This window comes from Oryctolagus cuniculus, chromosome 1 (assembly GCF_051225735.1).
Source record: "Oryctolagus cuniculus isolate XC-2025 breed Fujian yellow rabbit chromosome 1, ASM5122573v1, whole genome shotgun sequence".
Lineage (NCBI taxonomy): Eukaryota > Metazoa > Chordata > Mammalia > Lagomorpha > Leporidae > Oryctolagus > Oryctolagus cuniculus.
Window position 1 is genome coordinate 137,927,834 of NC_142867.1, and position 26,647 is coordinate 137,954,480.

The 26,647-nt window shown below is 49.3% G+C and overlaps 1 protein-coding gene across 7 annotated transcripts in view; it reads right to left on the reverse strand.

The window, feature by feature from the left end:
• Positions 1-26,647, reverse strand: part of SHC3 (SHC adaptor protein 3) — a 182,763-nt gene that overhangs the window by 60,830 nt on the left and 95,286 nt on the right. For 6 of the 7 annotated variants that reach the window (XM_089315808.1, XM_089315803.1, XM_089315802.1 and 3 more), the window contains 4 exons: positions 18,310-18,373; positions 16,089-16,208; positions 12,630-12,683; positions 6,991-7,042 (listed from right to left, as the gene is read on the reverse strand). In XM_089315808.1, coding sequence (XP_089171934.1) covers positions 6,991-7,042; positions 12,630-12,683; positions 16,089-16,208; positions 18,310-18,373 — 290 coding nt within the window. Of the gene's footprint in view, positions 1-6,990; positions 7,043-12,629; positions 12,684-12,838; positions 12,991-16,088; positions 16,209-18,309; positions 18,374-26,647 lie in introns of those variants that run through there. The other variant, XM_089315814.1, reaches the window with a different exon arrangement.

Sequence of the window (26,647 nt, forward strand, 5' to 3'; positions counted from 1 at the left end):
CTGGCACACTCCCAAGCAACAGAGAAGAAAGAGGTGAGAAAGGGAAAAGGAGCGTGGGTGCCCCAAGTCCAGTATGGCTGGATGCAAAATCTGAAATGTGGCTCAAAGCAGAAAAACAGCAGGGAAGTGGAGTCATTCCCCAGTCTCCCACGGGGACACCCCGTGATTGATCCAGGCCGCTCCGACCTTTGGATCCAGGGTCTCAACAATAAAGCCTCGTCCACAAGCTGGAAGGGGCAGCAGGGCCCTGTGCCGGGACTGAATGCTCCTTCCACCCAGCTCCTCCCGGACAGGAGAGGCTGCAGGTGCAGGAGAGGGGAGCGGGAGAAAAACCGGCTCACGAACCATAATCTGTTACAGTCACCCACAGTCCAAAAATATGAAATGGAAAATTCTAGAAATAAATGACTCACATAAATTTTACATGGCATGCCTTGCAGAGTAGTGTAGCATCACAGCTTTCTGCTCCATCCCGCCTGGAACATACATCATCCTTCTGTCCACTGTATCCCTGCTGTATACACTACCCGCCCGCTAGTCACTGAGCAGCCGTGTGCCTTAGCAGACGACTGTCACGGGATCACAGTGCTTCTCCAAGTCAGAGGTGAAATGGCAATAGTTCTCTACTTAATGGGGAAAGAGGAAAGTCTGTATATTGAGGTTCTGGAGATCTATGGTAAGAACAAGTCTTCTACTGACATCATGGTGAGGAAGGAAAAATAAATTTGTGCTAGTTTTGCTGTCCCATGTAGGATGCAAAAGTCCCTGCCACAGTGTGTGATGAGTGCTTAGTCAACATAGACAGGGCTCCGTGCTCTCAGTGGCTTCAGGCATCTACTGGGGGTCTTGGAACACATTTCCCACGGGCAAGTGGGACTGCTGTGTTAGCCATGCCCACCAAGCCACTAGAACCCCTCCCCAAATATCTTCATTCTTCTGCGTTTGAAGTCCCATGTATGACTCCCGGCGAAGAATTTTTTGAGCTCATCCTAAATATGTGACTATTTATTTATAAGTTATTAATTTATTCCTGTATTAATGTGTTATGTGTACATTTTAAAAGATAAGTCAGGGACCAGCATTGTGGCACAGTGGGTTAAGCTGCCATCTGTGATGCCACCATCCCCTAGGAGTGCAGGTTCAAGCCCCCACTGCTCCGACTCCAATCCAGCTCCCTGTTAATGCACCAAGTACTTGAGTCCTTGCCACCTATGCGGGAGACCCAGATGGAGTTCATGGCTCCTGGCTTCAGCTTGGCCCAGCCTTGTGGACATTGAGGGAGTGAACCAGTAGATGGAAAAACTCCTCTCTCTCTCTCTCTCTCTCTCTCCCTCTCTCTCTTCCACACCCACACCCTGTAACTCTGCCTTTCAAATAAAAGAAATAAATCTTTATAAAAAGTAAGGTAAAATCAACAACAGATGTCTTACTAGTCCTAAAAGCATTACACAGTATCTCAGAGCACAACAAACACGAGAGCTCTTCAGAAAGTGAATGAAGAAACGTAACTAAAAGCAGCTTATTTTGGGGCTCAAAAACTTAGAAATCCATGTGCATTTTGTCCACAATATGCCTTCTCCATGAACTTTTTAAAGCAGCCTTGTACTTTGGGAGTTGTTCATGAATAATGACACTAGACAGAAATCCACATTTCTGTCTTTGAAATACTTTTCTGAGCCATTTTGAACTTGGAAGAGCCACAGGCAGATGCTCGCACGGACGGGCCTTGCACCCCTTTCTGGAGGACCCAGTTGGCCTCATCTGATTGCACTATCATTATTTTTACCTTGAAGTACAACTTGTGAAGCAAATGGTATTTATCAGTCATCCATTTATTTTCTGTTGGCTTGAGTTGCCTTTGTTGAAAACCAGTAGGCTAACAGCACATAGATTTATTTCTAGGGCCTCTATCGTCTTCCATTGGTCAATTGTCTGTTTTTATGTCAGTACTTTTGCCGTTTTAATGACTATAGCTTTGTAATATATTTCAAAGTCGGCTAGTATAATGCTTCTTGCTTTGTTCTGTTTGTTCGAGCTTGCTTTGACTACTAAGGTTTTTTTTGTTTGTTTCTGATTCTATATACATTTGGGTGTGCTTTTTCCTATTTCTAGAAGAATGTTGGTGTTTAGGTAGGGCTTGCATGGAAGCTGCAGACCCAGTCTAAGGAGGTCCATCTCATGGAAGAGGAGAGTAGAATGGTGGTTTCCGGGGGGAGAAGCGAGGGGTGGGGAGGGAGAGGGAGATGTTAGCGAAAGGACACCCACTGGGATCTGCGGTACAACGCAGTGACTCTAGCTAATGCTCATGCATTGTAGTCCTGAAAAATGTGACCAGAATGGGTGTGCATGCGTGCTAACTATGGGAGATGATGCATGTGTTAATTAGCCAGAGTCAACCATTTTACTGTGTCTGTGTGCGTGCACACACTTCACAACATCGTGCTGTACACAAAAGACGCACACAATGTTGTCTACCAATTTACAATTTCACTAGGTTTTAAATGTAAAAACCTAGCTGCAAGAGGTAGCTCCTAAAGCCACCTACCTTCAGTTCCTCAGCAAGCCGGGTTCCCGAGAGCCCATTCCCATGCCCTGCACCCAGACTCGGAGCCAGCAATATCTGCCCCAGCCACTGTGCGTTTTCTGCACCACACCGGAAACGCAGCCCTCAGTGTGAGAGAAGCTGCACAGCCTCAGGGCGAGCCGCCTCCCTGAGCTCAGGTGCAGAGGTGCCCCCGCCTCCCCATGGCAGCCCCGCTCCCCAGGAGCCTGCCATGTTCTCCACGGGCCTCTGATGGAGACCCACGGACGCTCCCAGAGCTCAACTTCACAGCCTCGTTCTCTGCCAACTGCTGGCTTCACACAACTTGGGCAGAACCCCAGTAACCAGTGGCTGCTGTCCGTCCATCCCAGTGTGCCAGCAACCTCCCCCTAACAGAAGGGACGTGAAAAACAAACAACTTCCGGGGTCGGGCGTTTGGCCCAGCAGTTAAGATGCCCACAGGCCATAGGAGAGTGCTCGGTGTGAATCCTGCCGTCTCTTCTGATCCAGCTTCCTGTTTGTTCACACCCTAGGAGGCAGCAGTGATGGCTGCACATGGGTGCACACACGTGGCAGACCTAGATTGAGTTCCAGGCTCTTGGCCAAAAGCACCAAAAGGCACCTGTTCCAGGCTCTTGGCTTCAGCCTGGCTCAGCCCGGGGGGCCGTGGCAGTTGGAGAGTGAACAAGCATATGGGAGAATCTCTGGCTGGTTGGTTGTCTTTGCCTTTCAAACACAATGAAAATAAACAAATAAATATTTTTTTAAAAACACTAATGATTTCTAACCAGAGAAATGGAGACCTCATCCCACCCCCAATTTTGGACGAGTTAGCCAAATCTGATCCTGGATTAGGGTGGTCCTAAATCCAATGACAAGTGTCCGTATAAGAGACAGAGATACAGGTGCAGAAGAAGAGGTGGTACAGAGATGGAGACAGAGGCTGGAGCGTGCAGCTGCGTGCCAAAGAATGCCGGCAGCAGAAGAAGCTGAACCGAGCAAGGAAGGAGCCTCCCCCGGGGCCTCTGCTGCGCCAGGTGGCAGCCGCTCGGCCTCCAGACAATGAGAGAACTGCTCTCTGTTTTCTGTTGCATTTTTAAAAAAGATTTCATTTATTTATTGGAAAGGCAGAGTTACAGAGAGAGAGTTACAGAGAGAGAGAGAGAGTCTTCCATCCAGTGGTTCACTCCTCAAATGGTCACAGTGGGTGAAGCTGGGCCAGGCCAAAGTCAGGAAGCCTGGGTCTCATACCTGGGTGCAAGGACTTGGGCCGTCTTCTGCTGCTTTCCCAGGGAGCTGGATGGGAAGTGGAGCGGCTGGGACTTGAACCGGCACCCATATGGGATGCCGGCTGTGTCTTGACACACTGCACCACAGTGCCTACCTTTCCTTTCTGTTGTTTTAAGCGTCCATTTGTGGTGATCCCTAGGCCACTAACTCCACCATGAAGACAATGGGCAATAGAGGAGCTGAAGCAAGACCACGGTGCAGGTGGTCAGACGGGATGACTGGGGGTAGGTGCTCCGGAAGGGGGCACTGGGACACCCAAGGGCAGCCAAGAGCCGGAGGAGGCATGCATGGGGAAGCTGGAGCCCATGCGGAAAGGCTGAGAAGGTGTCTCCTGGGCCTGTTCAAGCCCATTCATGAACCTCCTATTCTTCAGAAAACCTTGGGCAAGTGCAGTAAACTCCTTAGGCGCCATTCCAGCCGAATGCCTTGGCTTTTCTGCCTGCACGTTATCAGCATCACCGCTGTGTAGGATAGGACCTTCCGCGTCTCAGTCCAACAAGCGCCAAAAAGCACCTGATCGGGGACGCTGGGGCTTGTAAACCACACAAAAATGACGTGCCTTTTGCATGCAGCTGCATGGCTAGCGTGAGGGTGATTTTGTACCTGCTCTTGTGAGTCAGCCCATTCAGAACTGCCTAACGGGACAGGCATTTGGTGTAGCTGTAGGCACACCTACATCCTGTATCGGAGTGCCGGGGCCTCTGCCAATTACAGCTTCCCGCTGATGTGCAGCCTGGGAGGCCACAGTGATGGCTCCAGTGCGTGGGTCCCTACCACTCCTGTGGGCGCCCTGAGGAGCTCCCGGCTCCCAGCTCCAGCCTGGCCCAGTTCCGACTGCGGTAGACATTTGGAGAGTGAACCAATGGATGGAAGATCCGTCTCTATCTTTCTCTCACTGTCTCTCTACCTTTCAGATAAATAAAATACTAAATTGAAATCGAAAGCACAGAATTATGTAATATATATTATATATAATATTGCAATATATTACATAATATATAATTATATATCAGTATATGTCATATAATAATTATATATTATAGTAATTTTATAATTGTATACAATATATAATTATATATTATGCAATCATAATATATTATATATTATATAATATATAATAATATATACTATATAATATATATTATATACATATACATATATACATAAACATATAATATGATATATAATATATAATTTAATGCATAATTATAACATAATATTATATATTATATGTTGTGGTATTATAAAATATAATTTTATATCTATAATGTATATCTATATATTATATATTATAATATATATAATTATATATATCTGTAAGGTTGCAGGGGATGAGAATTCCTGGGTAGTAATGAAAGTTCCAAAGTGTAAAGAAAATGGTAGGAGCAGGTCCAGCCAAACCCGATTTGCTGGGAGTTTCACCTCTACAAGCACCAAGCGCCCCCGTCTAGGCCTTGGGTCGGCCCTGCCTTGCAACCACAACTCACTGCTAATCAAGATCTCAGGGGAGCCTGAGGCTCAGGCCCTGTGCAGGGGGTCCTGAACATTATGACTGTCCCCCTGGGACTGCAGGCAGCGCATTGTCTTGGTTTGCTCCTGTAACCTATACTTTTAGATGGCCCCAAGTCAAATGACTCAAGTCTACAGTGCAGCGCCCAGAGCTAAGCCACATTTTCCAGGCTTGGAATCACCTGAGGGACTCTCATAAATGCTGCTGCCTGGGCCCCTGCTCTCAGGAGCCTGCGCATTGAGACTGTGATTCTGAGATGCCGCTCATTTTGAGAACCACTGACTAGGAGCTATGAAAGTGTATTAAAGCCGGCGCCGCAGCTCACTAGGCTAATCCTCCGCCTAGCGGCGCTGGCACACCGGGTTCTAGTCCCGGTTGGGGCGCCGGATTCTGTCCCGGTTGCCCCTCTTCCAGGCCAGCTCTCTGCTGTGGCCAGGGAGTGCAGTGGAGGATGGCCCAGGTGCTTGGGCCCTGCACCCCATGGGAGACCAGGAAAAGCACCTGGCTCCTGGCTCCTGCCATCGGATCAGCGCGGTGCGCCGGCCGCAGCGCGCCAGCCGTGGCGGCCATTGGAGGGTGAACCAACGGCAAAAGGAAGACCTTTCTCTCTGTCTCTCTCTCTCACTGTCCACTCTGCCTGTCAAAAAATAAATAAATAAATAAATAAAATAAAAAAAATAGAAAGTGTATTAAAAAAAAAAACACAAACAAACAAACTCAGATTGCTTGAAGCTAATTTGAAATGAACTATGATAGAAAAAGAACGTCAGTGACTGACAATCCTTGGCTGACCCCAGGATGGCTGCACCCGCCCCCGCCCCCTCCCTTCCCCAGCTTTTCCCAACGTGGTGGGACCCTTGGACCATTAAAAGATTTGGCCTATGTCAGGGGCAGAATTGCCTCCTCCAAATACATTAGAGACCTAATTCCCAGGACTTCATTTGTGACCTTATTTAGAAATAGGGTCGTTGGGGCTGGTGTTGCGGTGTGGTAGGTTAAGCTGTGACCTGCAATGCCCGCATCCCATACGAGTGCTGCTTCGAGTGCTGGCTGCCCCATCTCTGACCCAGCTCTATGCTAATGTACCTGGGGAGGCAGTGGAAGTGTCTGACATCCCAGGTGCTTTACCTGTGGTCAGCCCCCCAACCCCAGGTGTGTTACCATCCAATAGACTGATTTTTGCCAATGATTCTCCATCCAGCCTGTGTCTGATGCCCTGGAAACTTAAAGGGGCTTAAGGAGAGAACACCTTGAGCTTGGACCATGGGCACTAGCAGACGGCAGGGAAGTGTGGGATGGCTCTGGTGACTGCTGGCCATAGGCTCACACGAGGTGCTGGAGCGGGCAGGAGGACAGGCAGGTATTGATTCTTCCAGGTATAGCCAAGGCCATTTTCAGAGAGTGACCAGGACCTGCTCATGAGTAAGCCAGGGGAGAAAGCTGTGGTCCTCTGGACACGGGTGTGGTTCGATGTGCAGCATCTCCTAACGGAGCCAAGTGCCCTTGCCAGTCCCCAGGGTCCACCACTGCACAATGTGACATGTGCTCGTGTTGGTGGAGGAGGCTGAGATAATGAGGGACATCTGGTCGACAGTCTCCAGCCCGGCTGTGCACAAATGAGAAATCAAAGGGGCCAACTGTGGCTTACCTCTGCGGTTAACAGGGTCCTTTGCTACATAGGCGACATAGTCTGTTGTGTCCTGTGGAAGCAAAACGAGAGGTCGCGTGACTCATGGCAGGGAGAGACAACCTACCCAGAAACAGTGCACAAAGCACAGGCTGGTAAGCACCCCCACCCCATCACTGACAGGGCTGACAAATCAGCCCTGCCTACAGAATAGCTTTCTCACACAGAGCCCAGACAGGGTCCTGCGGGACATTGTGCCGTGCAGACCCTGACTCGGCACATCTGGGCGGGTCCTGAGGCCTGCGTTTTCAGCCTGCCCCCAGGATGCCCATGCCACACTTAGAGTAGCTAGAAGGATAGCTACCCAGCCCTGCAATGCTGTATCCGCCAAGGAGCTTTCTAAACACAGACACCTAGGGGTGGACCTTGGGAATGGCCATCAGATGTCGCCTGCCTACATCCTTATCAGCTTACCCAGCTACATCCTATCCAGCTTCCTGCTAGTGCACACCAGGGGAAGCAGCAGAGACGGCCCCAGTAGTTGGGACCCTACCACCCATGTGGGAAAACTTGATTGAATTCCAAGCTTCTTGCTCCAGCCTGGCTCAATCCCAGGTGTTGCAGGCATTTGAAGGATAAACCAGTACATGGAAAATGTCTATATCTCTCTGCCTTTCAAATAAATAATAAATAAATCATTAAAAATATAAATTAAAATCTGACATCTGAGTCCCAGTACTCAGATAATCTCAGTTAACTGGTCTGGACATGAGGCCTGGACATAAGGAATTTTAAAAAGCTCCCAGAGGATTTCATGGGAGCAAAAGTCCAGAACCACTGTTGTTAGCGCTGTCTACAGCAGGGGTCCTCAGATTTGAGCTGGGATCAGAATCTCTGCATGGCTTCTGAAAACAGATCGCTGAGCTACAGTCTCAAAACCTGCATTGCTGGCCAGGTACAGGTTGCTGGTGTTCTGGAAGAAAACCAGAGTGGACGCTCTACGGTTGGTTGCAAACACATTCCCATTGGGTGGATGAGACAAGGAGTTCTTTGAAAGGATTTAATTCTTTACGATGCTTAAATGATTTGGGTTCTACCTAGAAGTCTCAACCCTTCCCCATGAAAGGTGCTTACCCACCTTCTCACCGAACCAGGGCAGAGAAGATAAGAGGATATTAACAAGGTGCTTTGACAGTCACATGCATTTTAGCTTCTAAACAATTGGAGCCACTAATTCTCCTAATTGTTGAAAGCAGAAGAGTATTCTCTGAAAACTGAGGTTTGTTTTGTTTTGTTTTATATATTTTCTCAAAGCTTTTGGGACAAGTTCCACCCCATCTGGGCAGCTATTTCCTAAATGTTACTGACTCCCAGGGTTTCAAGGTGACTGATGATCTCCCCAGGTCTCTGTTGCAGGCTCCTTCCTGGTCCCTCTCCATGAGCAGAGAGGACGTCCACTTCTCTCTCAGCAGTGTTCTAGAATAACACGCCAATGAGAGAGGGGCGGGTGTGTGTGTGTGTGTGCGCGCGTGCAACCATGGCTGAGCAGGCACTGTAGGCTGGCAGGTGCGGCCATGCACTTCTGCACTTCTCCAGCATCAGCCCCTGGACCTCACAACATCCCAAGAAGCCCAGACAGTGGGAAGAGAGCTCATTGAGCCCCTCTCGGAGAGATGGAACCGTGACCAAGGGCCTTGTTCCAGGGTGGGCTGCTGGAAGCTGTCTCTTTCTGTTATTCAGGCCACTAAGGGCTGCTGTGCTCATTGATGGAGGGCCAAACTGGTCAAACTGGTTTCTGGGCATTTCCATCATGGAGGACTGATCTAAGGCTACCGGCAAAAATAAGGGCTGTTGCTTGTAATCATAGAGGCCCTTCCTGGACTCCTGAGACGTGGGTGGCTCCTTAGAGAGCATCTAAGAGTGCCTTCAACAGCACCTGAAACCCATGGAAACCTAGGGTTGGTCAGGTGTGTCCCACAGGGTTTGCAATGTCTCCAGAATCCGTTTTTCAATTTTGTGTTTCCCTGATAACTTTAAAAACTAAGCCAAGGTTATGCAGGATCATTGAGATGACCCCTGGGTCATCAGTTCTGCATGCAATGTCAGTGCTCGGGTTCAGAGTTAGTTTCCAACGTTACGAGTGCCAGGCTTTTAAAGAACTAGGGAAGAGTCGGGTTAGATACCTTTGCCCCACTCGAAGCAAACAGATGACACATTTGTACATAATGACAAGCAATGGACGTTTTTGCTTGGATGCAAGAAATTAGTGGAAGGGTTGAATGATGCAGACACCCATGTTAGTAGACAAATGTTAACACTGGAAATTTTTCAGCAACATTTTCCCATTGAAGCAAATTCATGTTACTTTGCATGTAACTGGCTTTCTAGTGTTTACTTGTGTTTAACATCCAAATTTGATTGGGGCTGAAAGTTCAATGAAGTATAAACACAGGGAGTCTACTCTTTATTTTATATTGAACATATTCAGCACTCATGGTATATAGGAAACTCTTTTTTTCTTTCTTTCTGTTTTTAAAAATGCCTTTCTGTTCTAAGAAACTCTGCACTAGATCAAAGTTGGGGCAGGAGGCCCAGGAAGGAGTCATGCCGTGTCCCTCTCTTTCCATTGGGCAATGGCCAAACTAGGACATCGCTGTTCTGATGTCACTCTTGATCATTTTCTGGCACAATGGAGGAGTATATTAGGATTCAAAACAATGTTCTTGCCATCACCCACCTACACAGTGAGCATGCAAAGTTCCAAAGATGGGCAAGGAAGCGCTCGCTCTGCCCCGGTGTCATCCTGCTCTCACTCCCAAAACCCTCTGAGCCCGCCCACTTTTCTGGATTGCTTTTGGTGGTCTTTTAACACTGCCAGTAATGGCAGATTATAATTAGAGTTTGCTGTTTTTTGGAGGGGGTTAATGGTGTTTTCCAGGCTGTCTTGTTTGATATTTCTTCCTATAGGGAAACAGAGGCCAGAGGCAGTAAGGACATGTGCACTTAGCCGGAGAACAGTACTAGACTCTCAAGTTAGTGGTTTTAGCTAAGACATCTAGCAACGGAAATGGGTGCTATGCTCATGGCTTCAGATCAGCCTGGAATGGAGTCTCACGCACAGTGTAGTATTAATAATCAGTATGGATTGGTTACGATGAAAAGTGACTGGTCTTCCTGACCCTTGGGGTGACGATACTTTCTGTGACAGAAAAAAAAAATCACACAAATATAAAAGATTATAGATGACTTGTAAGAAACACTCACCACTTCCTTTTTAAAGAAAAAAATAGAGGGGTAATGAGGAAATTTGAGAAAAATTCCATCTTGGAGAATAAAGTAATGTTAACATAAACCAACGTATCTGATACAGTATGATCTAGATATTTGTATATCCATTCATAAAATTATCATGAAGATAAATCTTAAGAGAAGTTCCTGCAAGGAACTATTGATGTAGATATATGATATTTGCCATTATTTTTTTTTCAAATTAGATTACATTTCAAATTTAAGAATCTATGGTTTCAAGCATCATATTACACTAGCATTTCAACCAACTACTTAGAACTAGAGACAGAGGGAAAGGGACAGGTCTGGATATCTGTGTGAGTGTGGTACCGGTGTACCTGGCCTACAGGCACCAGGCATACAGAACAGGTGCACAAGCACTTATGGGAGTCTTAAGCAATGTGCCTTGGGTGAGCTTGATGACAGAAGACTTCCACTTTCTAAGTCTGCATTTCAGTGAGGTCTTTCATGTTACAATGACACAAAGAAAATATGAGGATAAGAAAGAAAGGAACAGAAAAGAAAAATCATCATGGGACACTTTTAAATATAACACTCTAAGTATGAGGAAGGAAGACAGCCAGGGTGGACGTGTGCCACAGTGGTTAGGGCTCTGCCTGGGACAAATGTATCCCATATCAGAGCACCTGGATTCAAGGCCAAGCTCTGCTTCTGAATCCAGCCTCTTGCTTCTGCACAGTAGTGCATAGCTAAAGTGGTTGGGTCTGCCATCCCCTTGGGAGACCTGGGTTGAGTTCCTGGCATCTGACTTTGGGCTGATCCAGTGCCAGTTCTTGCAGGTATTTAAGGAGTGAACCAGCAGATGGAAGATCTCTGCTCCCTGGTGATGGAGTTCTTTCTGCCTGGTTGCTCTGAAGGGCTGGGCAGGAGCCTACGGAGATGGCCCCTTCTCCAAGGCAGGAGGGGACAGTACAGGGTAGAGACAGCGATATTGACACTGGATGTGACGTCAGATCGTGGCACCCCGATCAAATGTGGGGAGCCAACCCCCTTATTACTCAACTTGCTTCATTTTGGAAGCAGGGCAGAGGGGCCAGTGCTGAGGCATAGCAAATGAAGCCGCCCTCGCAGTGTGGGCATCCCATGTGGGTGCCGGTTTGAGTCCCGGCTGCTCCACTTCCAATCCAGCTCCCTGCTAATGTGCCTGGGAAAGCAGTCCGGGATGGCCCAAGTCCTTGTGCCCCTGCACCCATGTGGGCTCCTGGCTTCCAATGGGCCCAGCTCCGGCTGCTGTGGCCAATTGGGGAGTGAACCAGCAGATGGAAGATCGCTCTCTCTCCCTCCCTCTCTGTCTCTTCATCTCTCTCTGTAACTCTGCCTTTCAAATAAATAAATACAAAAAAAGGACAGAAACGGGACATTCTCATCCCAATCTATGTTCTCTCTCAGTCTGCTTTCCTGTCCCTATGTCTCTGTGTCTGTCCCTTACCATGTCTCTCAGCGTCTGTCCCTGTGTCTGCCTCTGTCTATCTCCCTCCGCCTCTTTTTCTGTTTCTCTCTGCAAATCCTTCCTTGCCGGCCAACCAAACTGTTAAAAGACAACTGTTTGGGCCGGCGCCACGGCTCACTAGGCTAATCCTCCACCTTGCGGCGCCGGCACACCGGGTTCTAGTCCCGGTCGGGGCGCCGGATTCTGTGCCGGTTGCCCCTCTTCCAGGCCAGCTCTCTGCTGTGGCCAGGGAGTGCAGTGGAGGATGGCCCAAGTGCTTGGCCCTGCACCCCATGGGAGACCAGGAGAAGCACCTGGCTCCTGCCTTCGGATCAGCGTGATGCGCCGGCCGCGGCGGCCATTGGAGGGTGAACCAACGACAAAGGAAGACCATTCTCTCTGTCTCTCTCACTGTCCACTCTGCCTGTCAAAAAAATAAAAATAAATAAATAGAAATTTACTTTTAAAAAAGACAACTGTTATATTTGGGGAGAAAAATGCCAATTTTCAATATTTACAAATAAATTAGAATAACTAAATTAATAAACTGTGCATAGACCTGAGATATAAAACAGAGGCTCTTAGAGGAGGCCCAGTAGAAAAAAAAAAAAAAACACTGAGGAGGGCCAGCCCCGAGTGTCTGGTGAGAAGACCCCGGCAGTCCTGAGAATGGGGGGGCCACCTTGCTATTCTGCCAGTGCCCCCAGGATTTCTGACAGCCCACAGTTAATGAAATGAAGCATAAGTTTGGTCCTGGTCATGGGCATTCCCCTCCCCCATCTCAAAAAATGAGAGCCAGAAAGAGCTTCGGAGTCAGGCCGGGAACACGTGGCCGCAGCTGGCTGTGAGGAGCACCCTTTGGAAGCCAGGGGTCCCCTCTCAGAAACTCCTGGGGAGAGTAAGAGAGTCCAAGAGCACTTACCGGGTCTCCCCCCGAGGCGAAGGAGATGGACTGCATGTGATGATTCGCGATAATCTGCCCAAAACGAGAAACAAATGTGCGGTTATCACCCTGTGCAGCTGTTGCTGTCGGTTACCAGGCCATCGGAACCGACGGGTTTTCCAGCAGGCTGGTGACAACAGCAGTCATAAAAGGAACTACAGTGGATGGCTTGTGAGAAGGGGTCGCACCTGACAGCCGCCGCCCCCCTGCAAGCTTGGGCAGGGGGAGCTCATTTAAGATTACCAGCCGCTGCGATGCAGGAACTAGCGTAAGCCCGTTTTACAGGTGGGAGCCTGAAGCCAAAGGGGCTCCGAGGCTCCCTTAACTGGCGGGTGATCAGCAGGGCTGTGCTAGGACGCCGGGGCGCCAAGACCAGGCCCAGCTCCTAACACCTACACCTCTTCCACCAGGAAAACATCACAGCCACACGCAAAAACATTTAAAATGTGTCCTTTCTATTTCCTAAATCACACTGGGGCCTCGACACAGATCCTGCAGCTAGGATGGGGTTGGGCGGGGGGAGTGGGGAGCGTGGTCCAGCCCTTCTCCCTCCATCCCCTTTGTGCATATGTATTACAAAGCTGGCACCCACGATTCAAAGCCGGTGCCATCTAAAACACTCTTGTCATTTATCCATTCGAAAACCAGAGAGGACATTCCAAGTTAATTTCAAAATGGAAAATTTCCATTAGCTTTATAAGCTGCAATGGACAGAGGAATTTAGTAGACACTGAGTAAATTAAATGCTGCCCTAAATTTAAAAAGCTGCATAAGTCTTCCATGCTATTTTTATCTTTTTAAAGACAATGCAGTGACATTGAAGAAAATTTCACGGGGTAGGAGCAGAACTCTCGTCTATATCCTAATGTAACCAGGTCTATTTCTGCATAATCCCCTTAGACTCTTGTCTTCAGGCAGGCAGAATTCACTATCATCATGCCAGCCAGGGGATTTTTCTAAACAAGCTCCTGCAAGACTTGAAATCAAATACAATTGAATTATAAGATATTTTGAAGTGCCTGCTTTGGTTGTGGGCACTTGCGAACCTTCAGAGTCCAGAAAAGTCTGAGTATGCAAGTGAATGCGAGACACTGAGGCCGGCGGGGTGGCCTGTGTGCGCCCCAGCCCCAGCCCAGCTGAATCCAACTGATCCTAGATACCCCGCAGCTGTCTGAAGTCTTGCCTCCAGGCCAGGGCAGAGAGCTCCTGGGAAAACAAGGGAAGAAAGCAATTCCCAAATAATGATCAAAGTTGTTTTTTTAATGTTCATCTAATAAGGCAGCTCTGAAACTGAAGTTTGGAAATTCACCTGGAAGCTGTGATGTGGGAAATAAGTAAGTGGAGGTCACATGAGGGCACTGCAGAAAGTTCACGGGAAATGGACCCAAAGGTAAGCCTGGGGAGCAGGCCTTCAGCATAGCAGTTAGGATGCCAGCACCACGTCACACAGGAGACTGCCTGGGCTGGGTGCCCAGCACCGGCTCCAGCTTTCGGCTTCCTGTTATGGAGATCTTGGGAGGCAGTGTTGGTGCTGGCTTGAGTACTCGGGCCTGCCCATGCACATAGTAGATTCACACTGAGGGTTTGGCTCCCAGTTTTGGCCTGGCCCAGCCCCAGTTGCTGTGAGCATTTGGGGAGTGAACCAGTGGAGAGGAGAACTCTCTCTCCCTCTCCTTCTCTCTCTCTCTCTCTCTCTCTCTCTCCTCTCTCTGTTTCTCAAGTAGCTATAAAATCAAGAAATATATACAAGTTTATTTTGGTGCCAAAAATTCAGAAATCCATGCATGTTTTTTTCATAACAGCACATTTTCGAACAAAAAATTCCTTTCATCTTTTTCACCAAAATTTTAAAGTCCCCTGGCATTTGGCTGACACAACAACACGTGACCATTACTGTGTGATTGTATGTAATCCCTTTGACTAAGATGGAAGCCAAAAGCAGGCCAGGAAATTCAAGCTAATGGCCTCCGTCATCTACAGCATGGGTTTCATTTCGCTTCTTCCACTTGGACCTCCGTGGCGTGGGTGGGCGCTCTCTCTGCTCTCTCCATGTGCTCTGTGGAGTCAGGAGGAAGCACTAGAGCAACGGGAGCTTTGGGTCCGCCTGCTGCAGACTGCGCCCTTGTCTTCCAAGCTGGACATCTGGAGCCTAGAGCTCAGTCCCTTGCCCCCAAACCAGAAAGTGCCAACTGGACACACGCACCAGGCCCTGTAGGATGCAGTAGCACCCACTACAGGGGCTCACCCTCACCGCCCCTTCTGGGAGCTCATTTCTCTTTCACTGACGTAGGAAAGAGGAGAGAGTGGAGGAATTTGGAAACAAGACCTTGCAGAACTGAGGGCTCCTAGAAGCAAAAGACCCATAGCTGTCCAGAAAAAGAATGGATGTGGGCATAAGTGTGGGTGCAGAGCCGAGAGGAGCAGCACCCACGAGCAGCAAGTGCAAGGCTGGGCCTGTCCAGCAGTGAGAAGAGTTAACACGGGGACACCCAGGAGATGGAAGGATCCAGGGAGAAGTGGTGTCCAGTTTCATCCAAACAAAGCCTGGGCTTTGCCTCAGCGTCCTACACCAGATCTAGAGTGAATCTCAGCATCTTGAGTGGCAGGGAGAGGAGTAAGTGCAGCTGGGAGGTCTACCAGCTGGCCTGGGCGTGTGGACTCCACAGACAGGAATACGCCAGCAGCAGAAGGTAACCCAGGGCAGGAGTGTGTTGTGCGGAGGTCTGGACAGGGCCTGAGGCATCCACGCACCAACCCCCACCTTCACATGGCACAGGCATTTTCCTGCCTCTGCCCGATTCGACCTTCAGAACAGCTACTCACAGACTCATTCTTCCAGCTGCAGGAGCTAATGATACATAGATCAGAGAAACCTGCAAGACAGACACTGCACAGGAACCACCACCCCCCCCCCCCAACAGAACTCTCCTCGATGAACGTCAGGGCTGGGCCTCCTCGGGCAGCTCTGAGATACGCCGCATCCCACCCATCTACAGTTCTGTGAAGATGCCCCCACATCGTGAACCACCAGGGGAAGAGAAATCTGCTGTCAATTAGGTCATGATAAGCCACCCATGTCACAGGGGACAAAATTAAATGCAGTCTATAAAACTAATGGGGGAAAATGATACAAAAGAAGAAAAAATAGGAACTAGGGCACTAGAAAGAGAGTTTTGCTTGAATTCATGCATCACATTTTTTACGTGGTATAAATAAGCTGATGATTTCATACATTATTCTCCCCCCAAAAAGGGGGGGGGAATGCACAGTAGAATTGAAAGGAACTGCGGTCATCCATCATTCCGCGGGGATCCTTCAAGGATCCAAGGATCCAAGCTCACAGAACAGAGATTTGAAGCAAGCATATTCCCTGTGGGCTCACAAAGCTGCAAGCAGCCTGCAGGACACCTGCCACCGGGGCTCCAGGCACCCTCGCACCTGTTTGGAGTCGGGCGTCCTCAGGTTGAGGCTGGCGGTAGAGACGGTGAGAGAGATGCTCATCCCTGCGAACTGGAGGTTGCTCTTCCCCAGGATGCTGGACAGCATTTTGCTGGGCGGCTGCAGAACAAAAGAGCATTCATGTAATCTGTTATGTACTGGAGGCCTCTGAGCTGTTCCGGGCTACGAGGGTGGGGCCAGGGGTGTCTGCCAGGCCTTGCACTCCCACTGCCCACTCCTCCCTCCTGCAGCCCAGGAAGCACAAAGGGTGAGCTGGAACACTGAGAGCCTGTGCCAACCTGCACAGGCCAGAACAGGTGATATGCAAATTGCAAAGGCTCGCTCTTGGGCCACAGCAGGGCCTCTCTTGAGGGTCCCCAGTAGGGGAACCGGGGGGGAAGGTGCCGCAGGCCAGGGCCAGCCAGCCTGGCTCCGTGACCCTGAGAGTGACACCAGCTCTGAGGGGATACGAAAGTGGACCACTTGGTGGAGAGGATGGGGCGACCCCACGGGGTCAGGAGCACGCCCACTGCTGAAGGGAAGGGTCCCTAACATCTGACCTAAATCTGCTGGGTTTGGCACCAGCACAGGACGGGCAGACACAGTGGCTCCAGCTGATGTCTGCACCACCATGCCAGGAGGGTCCTTGTCCCAGGCACCGGCATGCTGCGGTTCCCAGCCAGGCGCCGTCTCCCGGGCACCTGAGCGGGCTCCACTGACACGCCTCCCTCTGTCCTTTGGGACACAACACCCTTTCCTCTTGGATTAGGATGCTTTCCCCTAACCGGGCATACACTGCTTTTTAACTCTCTTAAAGGAGCTGTTTGAAAATAGAAGTGCCCAGGCCCTTCCTGGGAGGTTCGGCACTGTTTCTACCACTCTCACCAAGAGAACCAGGCGGATGCCCCAAGACTTGCCAGCACCACCTGCTCTGACAGACAAGGCTCCTTATCTCTGTTCCCAGATGACTTCAGGGTCGCTGTATTCAGGGCTCTGCAGCTTACTTGGTGTCCCATATCCCCCAGGGGTGAGCAGAACACAGGCTGGCTCAGCTCAGGCTTGCCCAGCGCTCTCTGCCTGAAACCCCTCGGCCATGCACGAATTGTCCCCAGGCTCTGAAGACAGAAGCAGCCCAGAATTCTGGACACAGCAGAGCCAGGGAGGACACCCCCAAATGATGCAGAGTCGAGGATAGACACCCATGTGCAGACTCAGAGATTTCTAAGGGCCACTCTCCCTGCCACTCAGTCAAGGCATAGAAAGGTCTAGGTGAGTGGGTTTAGTTCTGTATTTATTCAACATTTAACTAAGAGATTTTTTTTTGGTACTTCCTCTTAATCCATATATTGTTTTCTTCTGGTCCAGCCATCTCCAGGATGAGCGTGCAGCCAATGGAGCAGGTGGGCTGGGCTTGATCTCAGCACCCCCCACCCCACCCCATCACAGCTTCTCTGCTTTGCACTTCAATTTTTATTGCCGGTACCATGGGGATTTCCAGTGGTGGCTTGTACCAGCTAATGAGAGCCAATTATTAAATTTGTAGGAATTTTATGAGCTGGCTATTAAACACAGCTGTTATTAAAAATTAATTTATGCAAACTCACAATTAACCAAATTGCATCTAACAGACAGAGATAAATACTGAACATTCATTATGTCCTAAGCGTTTTGCTGCATTAACTATTCACTGTGCTTTTCAGGTGATTAGTGTCTACGGAAATGGTACAGCTAGGGGGACCCAACTAGGAATGTCACCGTGAGAGCCTGAAATCCCAGGGGAAGTATCGCCACCAGAGAAATTGGTAAATGCTACAAATCTAGCATTATAAATTGTCAACCCCGAGAGCCAGCTGTTAACCAGATCTTAGGGTGTCTACTACCAAGAATTGCCATGATTAAGTGCATGAATGTGGGGCTCTGAGGAATGCCTGAGCCTGTTGTGTTTGTCCTCCATGTTGTGGCTACTGCCACAAACTTCAAGATCTTCAAGATCTAAGCCACAGGAAGTAAGCAGGGTGCCCGACCTGTGTGTGACAGCCAACTGGCCCCCCTACCCCACTGTGCAGGAGAGTTATCTCAGCTCTTACTGCTTTTAGAGGTGCCAAGAGCCAGGCCACCCAAAGAGGATGGCGAACAATTTTGTGGTTGAAGATGTTGAATGGTGACACGAGAGGAACGTCATGGGGGAGACATGGCAGGTGCTGAGCCCCCACGCCAGTACCTTTCTCTTCCTGAAGGCTCCTTTGGCACCAGGCACAGCTTCACAGACACGGCTGATGGCTTCCCTGGGAGGACAGGGAGAGAGATGTGTTTATCACGTGTGGGCAGGGATGGTGTGGCCCAGACACTCGCCACTGGCACACCCAGAGGAAATAACCACCTGCTTAGTCCAGCACAGACAACAGCCCTGCCCATTCAGAGAGTCTCCCACTTCTCTCAGAAGCAAGCCCTCACAGAGCACAAGCAAGAGCCACCCTAACTGGCAACATTCCGGCTCTTTCTGGGTGCTGTTTTGTGCCAGTAGTGTAATTTGTATCAATGTCGCAAAGAGTCTATGGTGTTTGTTTTTTTTTTTTTTTTTTTTTTTTTTTTTTTTTTTTTTGACAGGCAGAGTGGACAATGAGAGAGAGAGACAGAAAGAAAGGTCTTCTTTTTGCCGTTGGTTCACCCTCCAACGGCCGCCGCGGCCGGCGCACCGCACTGATCTGAAGGCAGGAGCCAGGTGCTTCTCCTGGTCTCCCATGGGGTGCAGGGCCCAAGCACTTGGGCCATCCTCCACTGCACTCCCTGGCCACAGCAGAGAGCTGGCCTAGAAGAGGGGCAACCAGGACAGAATCCGGCGCCCCGACCAGGACTAGAACCTGGTGTGCCGGTGCCACAAGGTGGAGGATTAGCCTATTGAGCCGCGGCGCCGGCCAAGACTCTATGTTTTAAAGGCAACACCCTCAATGTATTCTTCCTGGCATTGTCTTCATTGCTACAGTGTGGGCTTAGGAACCACCCCCCCCCCAAAAAAAAAAAAAACACACACATCTACAGATCACAACCTTTGTGTAGGTTGTAAATAAAAGAAGTATGGTCCTCTAGATGTTACTCCCAGTGTTCACAGCTATAAACAGACATGGTCCCCAGCTTAACAAGGTGCAAGTTAAAGTCCTTGACTTTTCAATGGAGTGAGAGCCGAGAGCCAGCACACACTGAGTAGAAACCAAACCATACTTTGTGTTTTGAACTTTGATCTTTCCCAGGGCTAGCGCCCTGCAGCCACACCCTCTCTGGCAATGTCCACCTGCAGAGTGAGTCAGTGTCCTGAGCATGTATCAGGAGTTGAGGCTAACTAGGAGATGCAGGAGCCTCGAGGAATTCTATGCGTTTTCCACTCACAGCAGTTTCGGCTTTGAATGGAGTGATGGCTTAGCAGGGCAGGACGCCATGGTAAGTAAGGAGCATCTGTATTATAAAATCCGGGGAGGTTGGAAGGGGAAGAACTTGAGCTGAAAACCTAAGTGAGCCAGAAAGGAGGCTGTGTACAGGGCAGGTTAGGTAGGCTGCTGCCACACCCCAGGGCAGCGCCCCTAGTGTCAAGGGACGGGGCGGCAGCGCAGAGCCCTCACACCGGCGTCTGACCCCACAGGGCCAGGAGGGCCCAGGAAGGCCAGGAGGCAACAGGAGGCTGCTGAGGTCCAACTGCGGGTGGCTGACAAGGAAGGGGATGCTTGAAAGTAAACAGCTCTGCTTTGGGACTCAAAGCGAGGCAGGGTGGGGAGATGGGGCGAAGGCGGGCTCCATGTCAGGGGCCCAGAACCGAGCTGGGAGAATCAACCCCCACGTGGAGAAGGGAGAAGATACCACAAGAACACAGAGAAAGACAAACAGGGATTTGAGACACACTGCGGGAGAAAGAAGATAACGGGTCCTCAGAAACGTTCTCCAAATGTCCTACTCTGAATACAGCTCAAAACCAGCTCCCAGCATCTCGATGGAAAATCATCACCATCACAATGCAGTGCTTTTAAGAGAAATATGTCACTGTCAGATTAGGCAAGAGACGGTTGAGACAAGTGTACATTTACCATTCAATTCATTGTAGAGAGTGAGGGAGGAAGTATTTTTCTAAAAGTTCAGATGCCAGAAACACTGAAAACTATGATTCATCGTGACTTGAAGAAAGTGAAATGAGAAAGAAATGTTTCTGAGGTTTCTGATTCTCCTATTTATTTTATTATAATATTCTAACTGTGGTTCTTTCAAAATGATCAATCACGTATCATCCCAAGTACTTTCTAAAAGAAAATTCCATACTGCAGAAGGTCAAGTCATCTCTTTACAGAATTACATAAACCCCAGCATCTATATTTCATCCATTTAATTAAAAAAAGAACAGTCCGATGGATGTCTGCACCGTGCTCAGTATATTAAGTGATATATTTAGCTCGGCACGGCAGCTAAGCCTCCGAGGGGGCCAGGAGGAGCCTGGGAGGTACTGGATGGCAGAACATCTCCCCTGGGGCGTTCCTCCCCCATCCACCAGCAGGGCACATCAGAGGAAGCACACTCCCTGTCGACCAGTGCTTATCCAAGGCACACACACCATGCCGCCGGTGTTCAGCCTGGTCAGGCCACGAGGCTTGGCAGCAGCTCTGGCCTACAGGTGCTGCTCCCGGAGAAGGGTGCTGGAGACCACACATCAACATAAGAAGGGGTCACCAGGCCCTGCCAGCAATAAGCCGGTCTGTGTAGGAAGCCATCCCACAGAGAGGCAGGCAAGAGTCGCCGGGGACATTTGGGGCCTCAACCCTTCATCCTGAAACTTTGCAAATGGGACAAGTTCCAGAAACATCTCAGAGCTCTTGTACCCAACACAAGTCCCAACCTTGCAAACCTTCAGAATCCCCAAAAACATCCTCCAACCCGACTTATTATTTTTTTAAAGATTTTATTTATTTATTTGAAAATCAGAGTTACACACAGAGAGAAGGAGAGGCACAGAAAGAGAGAGAGAGAGAGAGGTCTTCCATCCGCTGGTTCACCCCCCAGTTTGCCACAATGGCTGGAACTGCACCAATCGGAAGCCAGGAGCCAGGAGCTTCTTCCAGGTCTCCCACGCAGGTACAGGGGCCCAAGGACTTGGGCCATCTTCTGCTGCTTTCCCAGGCCATAGCAGAGAGCTGGATCAGAAGTGGAGCAGCTGGAACTAGAACTGGCACCCATATGGGATGCTGGCACTGCAGGTGGCGGCTTTACCTGCTACACCACAGCACCAGCCCCCTGACTTCTTTTCAGAAACACACTCTCCCTTCCTAATCAGTGTGCGCTCACTGCTAATGTGCGAATGAAACGCATGTGTGTGGATCCTCATTTCCACCATTTCTGATGGAAACAGAGACCTGTCAAACTATTCAGAAGGGCAATATTTAGATGCCTGAAATGAGTGACTTTAACTCCAAAGTCTAATTTTAAATATAACCGTTCTCATTTTCCCTCACTGTTTTAGCACAGTGCAATGTACTGAGCAGTACTGCTTCAGTGTGTTCACGTAATAATAATTATTTAGCTTTGTGTCATTCCATTTAATCCCCTTTTCAGTTCCAGGTACCAATTTTGCCCTGTTTTTAATAACAGAGATTGTTCCCTCACATTCTGTTCAGTACGGCCTCATTTTGCTAAGCCAAATCCCTGACCTCAGAGCTCAGCTAATGTGAAAATGGAACATTTGGCACCCTCCACGGTCATCTGGAAGTAACCAGGGCCAGCGCTGCCCGGAGGCTAGCTCTTGCTGTCCTTGCGACTTCCCCATTGTCCCCGACCCAGCCCCAAACTCTCACCACCACAGCCAGCGCCTCCCACACGCTCACTCTGCCATTGGATGCAGATCTACAGAACGGGATCCTCTGAATCATGCAGCACCCGCTTCTCCTTACTCACCCATCTCACCACTGATGGCTCATCCCCCCCCCACACACACACACACGTGCCCACGGACACACCTGGGCTTGCACAGACTGAAACAATGAAAAGCAGAACAGTAGATCAGCTGGCTGCTTTCTACCCTGGTGGGTTTATGTTCTAATAGGGGAAAGGGCACCAAACAAACTACTATATTTAACAGCAAATTGAGATCAGTTTCACTCAGTCACACACACACACACACACACACACGCACGCACACGAGTGATCTACGTGATACATGTGGTACTGCCTATCAGTAGAGAAAGCTAGCCAGGACGTAAGTGGCATGTGCGTGAGGGAGCACGCAGCTAAATATCTGTCAGGTTCCTGTCTCCTGTCTTATATGCATATTGAATTTCTGATGGAATCATAAAAGTACAAACAGAAAGCTGGGAAAGATTTTCTTTTATATCTCTTTGAGTGGAAGGCTTATGCAAAATACAGAAACCATAATAGAAAATATTGACACACTCAATAGGAAAAAAAAATAAAAAATTGTGCACAAGAAAAACATGGTGGGCCAGCATTCTGGTACAGCAGGTTAAGCTGCTGCTTGGCACACAGGCATCCCATCTCAGAGTGCTGGTTCTAGTCCCGGCTGCTCCACTTCCAATCCAGCTCCCTGCTAATGCGCCTGGGAAGGCAGCAGATACTGGCCCAAGTTCTTGGGCCCTTGCCACCCACATGGGAGACCCGGATGGGGTTTCTGGTTCCTGGCTTCTGTATAGCCTAGCCCCAGCCATTGTGGTCATTTGGGGATTGAACCACAAAATAGATTAATTTCTCTCTCTCTCTCTCTCTCTCCCTTGCTCTGCCTTTTAAATAAATAAATCATTAAAAGAACCTGGTGAACATTTCACAGAGATAACCATCTTATTAGAAGTCAATGAGGGAAAAATCAAAAGTCCAATGGAAAAATGGACAAAGGCTAGGAGCAAAGAACTCACATGAAAGGAAATATAAATGGTTCTTTGCTCACAACAAGAACAAAAATTAAAAATTCCACTTCTTATGACCGGCATTATGACACAGCGGGTAAAACTGCGACTTGCAGTGCCAGCATCCTATATGGGTGCTGGTTCAAGTCCCGGCTGCTCTGCTTCCAATACAGTTCCCTATCTGAGAAAAGCAGAAGATGGCCCAAGTGTTTGGACCCTGACTTCCATGTGGGAGACCAGGAAGAAGCTCCTGGCTTCTAGCTTCTGCCTGGCCCAGCCCTGGCTGTCAGGGTCAATTGGAGAGTGAACTGGCAGATGGAAGATCCCCCCATCCTGCCCACAACTCTGAATTTCAAATAATAAATACATCCTTTTTTTAAAAAAAATTTTGTTTTCACAACCAAATAGTTCAGCGTGGTTATGCTTTTCAAGGACATGGGCACCTCCGCATTGGTGCATCTCAGCACAGCCTTGGGGCAGCCTGCTCACATCCCCAGCATAGTGGGAGAGGTGCCAGCCTTGGTCCAGGAGAACACTTGTTCCAGATGATGCTCAGGGACGGGCAGGTGACTCAGGATCACGGCTGTGGATCGCAGTGATGCTTTGCATTGACGGGGGACACGCTCCAGGAGCGTCGTCAGGCCCAGCTTACCAAGCCACGGTCCATCGTACACTGGAGCCCCAAAGGGCTTAGCCCCCTGCTCCAGGGCCCTCCAGCCCCCTCCACGTTCTCAAATCCAGTGGGTGGTTTCTGCCCTGGGCAGACCCCCCCCCGGCACTTTGACATGCTGTGTCTGGGGGTGTTTCCCGGCTCCTCTGAGTCCCAGGGCTCCCCAGGCCCATCTCCTCTCTGACCTGTGTGTCCAGGGTCTTGGAGCAGAGGATGCAGGTGTCACAGGGCCTGACTCCCTCCCCAGCCCACAATCTACAGCCATGTGCACAATGGGCCCTGGGAAGCCCGGGGGCATGCCCCATACACATCCACCTGCTTTTAGACAAGAAAAAGCCCCGGACCACTTATGAGCTGCCTGAAGTCTCTACTCTCAGTAACAAACATGAAGGCCCACAGGACTGTGAAACCCCAACTTCCTTTAAAATGAAATCTCTCCTACTGCTCGCTAAGGCCCGCCCAGAGCTGGGGCCCTCCAGGCAGCTGCAGAAGGAAGTGCCCCCCGACCTTCCACAGGAAGCGGGAACCTGAGAAGGTACCAAAGGTCAGGGGTCCCGGCAGCCTCCGCGCTCCCAGGAGTCGTCTTCCCTGCTTATCCAAAGTTTCACTTGCCAGTTTCAACCACCCAATGTCAACAGCCATCTAAAAATGTTAAATGGAATAATCCAGAGTAAGCCATTCATAAGTAGTAATTGGTACATAATTCTGATTGTTGTGAGGAAAGCCTGCTCCATCACACTTGGGACATGAACCATCCCTTTGTCCAGCATATCCACGCCGTGCACCTGCCCGTTAGCCCCTCAGTAGCCATCTCGGTTATCAGGTCACAATGGTATCACAGTGCTTGCGTTTGAGTCACTCTTACTTTATTTAACAATGGTCCCAAAGAGGAAGAGTGGTGCTGCTGGCCATGCAGGTATGTCGAAATGCTTCCTCTACGTGAAAATGTGGAAGTTCTCAACTTCAAAGGGAAAGGAAAAATGAGAGGCTGAGGTTGCTAAGATTTACAGTGCTGTGAGATATTTTGAGAGAGACCACACTGGCATTCGTTTTGTTACTGTGCTGTTGTAGTTGTTCTACTTATAATTAGTTATTGTTAATCTCCCCCTGCCTGAATTAAACATTAACATAGTGTTTTAGTCCGTTCTCTGCTACTATAATGAAATATCAGAGGCACGGCAGCTTTATGAAGAAAAATGGGCCCAGTTAGTTCATAGTTCTGGGTGTTTAAGTGCATAAGTGCAGGATGCCAGCAACAGCTCAGTTCTGGTGAGGGTCTCATGGCAGGTGGCCTCACATGATGGAGCCCAGGTGAGAGGCACAGGAAGCCACACAGAGGGGGGTCCGCTATGACCTCCCACTATGCCCAGCTCTAAAGGGTCAACAACTTCCCATAACACCACACTGGGCACCAACCTCCCAGGATACTCGCTATGTGGACTGTGATGAGCTCACAGGTGTGGACACTAGTCAAAACTCAACGAATTTTGCATTTTTTAAAACACTGAGGGGCAGGCGCTGTGGCACAGCATGTCAAAGCAGTGCTGGCATCCCATATGGGCAACGAGTCCAGTGTGGCCGCTCCACTGCTGATCCCACTCCCTGCTAATAATGCACCTGTGAAAGCAGCAGAGGACGGCCCAAGTCCTTGAGCTCCTGCACCCACACGGGAGACCCAGAAGAAACTCCTGGCTCCTGGCTTTGACCTTGCCCAGCCCTATCATTGAGGCCATCTGGGGAGTGAACCAGTGGATAGATGATCTCTGTCTCTCCTCTGTAACTCTACCTTTCAAGTAAACAAATAAATAAATCTTTTAAAAATTAATTAATTACTAAGTACAGTTCATCATATGCCACTTAGACCTCAACAAAGCCATTTAAAAAAAAAAACCTTTCCTTTGTGCTGTGATGTTATAACATGAAATTCTAGTTCATTATCTATTATTTGAAAAAAATATCAACCAAATAAACACACAATCTTATGAGATTCTCCTGCTTCCTTGGTTACAGTATTTTTTTAAAGATTTATTTATTTATTTGAGAGGTAGAGTTACAGAGAGAGGGAGAGACAGAGAGAGGTCTTCTATCGCTGGCTCATTCCCCAAATGGCCACAATGGCCAGAACTGAGCCGATCCAAAACCAGGAGCCAGGAGCTTCTTCTGGGTCTCCCATGTGGGTGCAGGGGCCCAAGGACTTGGGCCATCTTCTGCTTTCCCAGGCCACAGCAGAGAGCTGGATTGGAAGTGGTGAATCTGGGACTAGAACCGGCACCCATATGGGATGCCAGCCCCATAGGTGGAGGCTTAGCCTACTATGCCACAGTGCTGGCCCCTGGTTAGAGTACTAAAGATGGGAATTCAAGTGCCAGCTAGTAGTTAAGAGGGAGGCTTTCGGCAAAACCCACTCAGGTTCTTGCTAGCTATGCATCTTGGGGAAATTATCATCTGCCCTCTACATGTACAGGTTCCAAATCTGCAAATTCCATGGCCACAGGTTCCATCTCTGTGGTTTTCTGTATCTGCAGCTTCCACGGCCACAGGTGCAACCAACCATAGGTGAAAAATACTCAAAAACAAAGCTGAATCCACACTGAACCTGAGCAGACTTTTTCTTGTCATTATTCCCTAAACAACACATCATAACAACTATTTGCATAGCATCTACACTATATCAAATATCACAAGTCTTCTCCTCCCTTCCAGCCAACAGTCCTCCGTCAGTCCCAGCACCGCAGAGATCCCACAGCTCCTGCAGGCCCTGTGTCTAAAGATCTGCAGGCAGCTCGCACACCCCTGCACACATGGCTTCCTTTGCAGGAGCGCCAGCGGCCACAGCGGAGGACCACAGAGCTCAGCTCTCCAGCTGCCCTCCTGTGCACACACATGACTGCTGTGGTTGGAACAGCATCTGTCCCCACCAAAACTTCAGCTGAGGCTTGGTCCCTGGTGAGGCGGGGTTAGGAGATGGGGCCTTGTGGGAGCTATGTGGGTCCCAGGGGCAG